Genomic DNA, 4,704 nt, shown 5'->3' on the forward strand with positions numbered 1-4,704 from the left:
TTCGGATGATCTACTGAAAGCTTCAAGTCTGCGGACTAAAAGTAAGTGGTCGACCATATTCGTGGTTACATGTAGTGGCTCCATCCCCCCTGAAATTCGAGGTGCGGTAGGGGGGTGGGGGTGGTTACCGTGCTGGAAATGCTTCGCATAGCCAAGGAGTGGGCAAACAAAGGCGGGAGAGCAGGGGAGAGCAGAGCAGAGCAGAGCAGAGCAGAGCAGAGCAGAGCAGAGGAGCACGTGACAGAAAGGACAAGCGACGAGCGTTGACGAGCGTTGATAAGAGTTGGCAATTGTTGGTGCAGAGAGACTGATAGGCGGGAGATTTGCATTGATACTGGAAGCGAAGGTGGGAGTGCTCGCAGAATTGCAAGAGATGAGGAAGAAGAAACGAGGAAGAGAATGTGAATGTGAAAGAAGAAGGGATTCTGGTTGTGATGGGGTTGTGATGGAAGTGGACCACGTTAGAACCAGCTGCAGACGGTCAGCTAGAATCTCGTGTGAGAATCTCGAGGGAGGAAGTTGTGCGATGATGGCGACTGGTGGTGGCAACGAGAGGAGCACGGGCATCGATGATCCGCTACCCTTGAAGATGATCTACACGGCACTGATGCTGCCACGTGCAGTTGGTCATGTCAGGCATCGTCGCAGCAGATGCAAGCCGGCAGCACGATCACCAGGCATGGCCTGCACATGCCGTTGCCTAGCTCATGTGTGCTGCTTCAGATCAACCCTGCTCCTCAAGACTCCGTTTCTTGCATAAAGTTTGCGCCGAACAAGGCGAGGACATGGCTGCAAGAGTCTGGTCACGCTGACACGTGCAACAGGATTATCTTGTCTGCACTGCGTGGGATAATTCGGTATCCTTGTATGCCTTTCAGAAGAACGGGTTTGCGATCCAGTCGCGAGCTGAGGTGATTCAACTGAGACGCTGCCGTTGCTCACGTGCCGTAAGATGCAAATGACGCAAAACCCGCACACGGGACCAGGTGAGTGACGGCCTCGAGGTAAGCCTGACGCTGCTTGTTGCTGACAATGTCTCTCAGTTCTTGGCGCCTGTTGGGACAACATGGGCACCAAAGTTTTCACCGCATCGGCAGACAAGCAAGGTGAGCTCTGTGCATGGCACCTGCTGCATGTCAACTTGCTGCAGGGAAGGTTTGGGATCTCGGCTCGCAGCAAGTCATTCAGTTCGCACAGCACGAACAGGTGAAGGAAGATGAAGAGAGAGCATGTCGATAAGATTGTTTCAGCCCATCAAGTGTGTCCATTGGGTCGATCCGCACAGCATGGTGGTCACTGCGAGGTACCACATCACTTGTCACAACTCCTCGACTTTTCTTCTTCTTGTTTTCTCTTCTCTCGTTGGTCAAGGTCTGTCACGCTTCTTTCTCGAAGTGACTCCTGCTCTCCTTTAGCTGGGACCGAACTATCAAATACTGGCCCTCCAACTCTCTTGGCAGCGGAACTCCAGCAGCGACCGTGACCCTGCCAGAAAGGTTTGACAAGAGCTCGAGGAGGAGGAGGAGGAGGAGGAGGAGGAGGAGGAGGAGGAGGAGGAGGAGGAGGAGGAGGAGGAGGCTGACAGTCTCGCAGGGTCTACGCCATGGACGTGCGGGACAACATCGCAGTGGTGGCTACAGCAGACAAGAACATTCACGTGACACTCGTGCCCTCTCTCCTCGCGCTCCTCAACCTCCTCCCAGGTCTTTGACATCCGCGCTAACCCGCAGCAGCCCATGAAGACTCACCTCGTAAGCTCGGGCGGCTCCCGGCCCAGCTAACGCCTGGCCTGCAGTCGCCGCTGAGGCATCAGGTCCGCACCGTCGCGCTCTTCAGCGACAACCGCGGGTGAGGGGATGAGGGCGATGAGCGATGAGGGTGAGGGCGATGAGTTGGTGATGTCATGGGGTCTTCAGGTACGCCATCGGGTCCATCGAAGGTCGCGTGCAGATCTATCACATCCAAGACTCCGACCAGGTGAAGCAGCAGCAGCAGTGACTACAACAACAACATGAACAACCTCAACATCCTCAACAACGACATCATCATCATCATCATCATCATCATCATCATCATCATCATCAACAACAATGTCAACATCATCAACGACAACAAACAACTTAAACTACAGCATCAGCATCATCATTATCAACCACCACAACAAGATGGCCATCAACGACATCGTCATCAACATCAACATCAACAAAACTCCACCACCTCCTCCTCCTGCAGCAGCAGCACCACCACCACCACCACCACCACCACCTGCTTCTTCTTCTCGACATCCACCACCACCTCCTCCAGGTTGTCCTCCTCCTGATTTTCACTTTTCTCCTTGTTCAGGGGAAGAACTTCGCGTTCAAGTGTCATCGCGACGCTCGCAATCAGGTCGGGGAGAAGAGAAGCAGGAGGAGAGGAGGAGCAGCCGACGTGTGTTGGCAGGACATCTACGCGGTCAATGCTATTGTGTTCCATAAGTTGCATGGCACGTTCTGCACGGGTGAGAGGAGGAGGAGGATCGTGAGAGGACGATGACTCGACGATGCAGCGGGGTCCGATGGAACCTTTAACTTCTGGGACAAGGTGAAGATGAGCAGAGGAGTAGAAGGAGGAGCAGGACAAGGAGAGGGAGAGGGAGAGGGAGAGGGAGCAGGAGCTTGAGCTGGGCGTTGATGACAATGACGACGCTGACAATGATGGTCAGGATGCGAAGCAAAGGTTGAAGGGGTTCCAGCAGCTGCCGGTGAGAGTCACGTGACCTTGTTGAGATCACGAGCAACCATGTAGAATGCCATCACGTGCTGCGACTTCAACCATACCGGCGACGTGTTCGGCTATGCCGTCGGCTACGACTGGTCCAAGGGATACGATGCTCAGGTACCTCAACTCCCGTGGAAGTTTGAGAGAACCTTGTCTCATACGATAGGAACTTTCGATAGTTTCTGTCGTCTGCTGCTCTGCTCTATTCGATTGTCTTGACCTGACTCTCCATCTCCCTCCCTCTTGTCCTCCCTTCTTCCCTCCCCTTCCCTTTTCCCTTTTCTTTCCCCCTCTTGTTTTTCAGAATCGTCAAATGGAATCTCTCTGGCTACATCCGATACAAGACAATGAGATCAGACCAAAGAAATGATACATGAAAACGAACAAACACAACTCATCCTCATCCTCATCCTCATCCCCCTCCCTCTCTCCCTCCCTCCGCATCTCTCGGCTCAGATCTTGAACTCAAACCCTTTCACAAGCTTCTCAGTCCCCATCATAACGCTTCTTGACTTGTCCGTGCACATTCGGTTCCCCCGACAATCCAACTGGAGGAGACAAAAACAATAGAAGGAGAGGAGATGGAAGGGAAGGGAGAAAAGAGAGAAGTGTGAAGGAGGAGAGAAGGGAGAGAAGGAGGTTAGATGTGAATGCAAGCATGAAGAAAGATAATATGAAGTGGAAGAACGGGAAAGCAGGGGAACAAGAGAGGAGAACTTCTGTGAGGGGAGGGCGGAGAGAGAGAAATGAAAGGGAAGGAGGGGAGGGCGAAGAGAGAGAAATGAAAGAGGAAAGGAGGGGAGGAAGGAGAGAGAGGCAGAAAGAGATGGAGGAGAGAAGAGGAAGGTGCGGAGGTTTGCTGTGCTTGCCTTGAGAGTTCTCCTTCCTCCCATCGCGATTTGCCGGCAGAGGAGAAGGCAGGAGGCGTCGTCGAGACCTGCTGCTCCTTAGAAGGCGAGGAAGATCAAGATGAGAGAAGAGAAGGAGACGGACAAGCCACAAGGCGAGAGGCGGGAAGCAGACAATCAGCATAGCGGGAGGGAAAGAAATGGAGGAGAGAAGAAGAAGAAAGATGAGGGTGGTTGAAGCAGCAGCACGAGAAGGTGATCGTTTCCTTTCACCTGCGTTGCGAATGGAGAGATACGTCAGACTCTCGCAGCCTCCCAGCAGCTCCATGGCGGCAGCGCAGTCATTGTCGTCGAGGACAAGAGAGCTTAAGCTGAAGCCAATTGTCACCCTCCCCTCCCCCTCCTCCTCCTCCTCCTCCCCATTCTCATTCCCCTCCTCGTCCTCGTCCTCCTCCCCAAAGTCGCTCTTGACCTGCTCGCGTCTCTGACTGCCTCGGCGATCCTCTTGACATCTGAGAACCAGGGCAAGTCAAGAGCAGCAAGCAGGAGGAGGGAGACAAGGAAAGAAAGCGACCGGGAGCATCAAGTCCGATGTTTGACATGTCGAGGTGTCGCAGGTTTTTGTTTCTCCTGATCAGCTCGACAAGTTCCTCCCCCGCGTCGCTCAGGTCGTTTCCTCCGACACTCAAACTCTCCAGCTTGCAAGCCTGACATGCGGAATGAGGTAGAGGAAGGAGACGGATGAGATGATCCAAAGCAAGACAAGAAGAAGACCAAGAAAAATAAAAGGGGGGGGGGCGATAGGAAGGAGAGGGAGCGAGCGAGCGAGCGAGCGAGGAAGGAGGAGGGAGGGGAGGAAGAGGGAGGGAGCGAGGGGAGGAAGAGGGAGCGAGGGGGAGGGAGCAAGGGGGAGGGAGGAGAGGGAGGGTAGGAATTGGGACCTGTCGAGCGATGGCCCGGAGGCCTCGGGTCGTGAACTCATTGTTGGAGATGTCGAGCACGGAGATGTCAAGCTAGTCAACGTCGAGAGCTGACTTCACCCTCGCTCCCCCTCGACCTCGGCCAGCCTGATACCCAGCAGCTCGCTGCCCTCATC

The 4,704-nt window shown here is 54.3% G+C and overlaps 1 protein-coding gene across 1 annotated transcript; it reads left to right on the top strand.

Moving 5' to 3' along the window:
- Positions 1-529: 529 nt before the first annotated feature.
- Positions 530-3,130, top strand: RAE1 (Rae1, nuclear pore complex component; the record flags this gene model as incomplete). The annotated part of the gene is made up of 17 exons (XM_005818720.1): positions 530-709; positions 825-911; positions 953-986; positions 1,044-1,106; positions 1,151-1,206; positions 1,251-1,303; positions 1,416-1,496; positions 1,594-1,657; positions 1,704-1,751; positions 1,796-1,848; positions 1,917-1,977; positions 2,344-2,388; positions 2,443-2,500; positions 2,549-2,583; positions 2,705-2,743; positions 2,788-2,877; positions 3,065-3,130. 17 exons carry the CDS (start codon positions 530-532, stop codon positions 3,128-3,130), a joined length of 1,113 nt encoding a protein of 370 aa, XP_005818777.1.
- Between the last annotated feature and the right edge of the window lie 1,574 nt (positions 3,131-4,704).

Source organism: Guillardia theta (assembly GCF_000315625.1).
Source record: "Guillardia theta CCMP2712 unplaced genomic scaffold GUITHscaffold_274, whole genome shotgun sequence".
Classification (NCBI taxonomy): domain Eukaryota; class Cryptophyceae; order Pyrenomonadales; family Geminigeraceae; genus Guillardia; species Guillardia theta.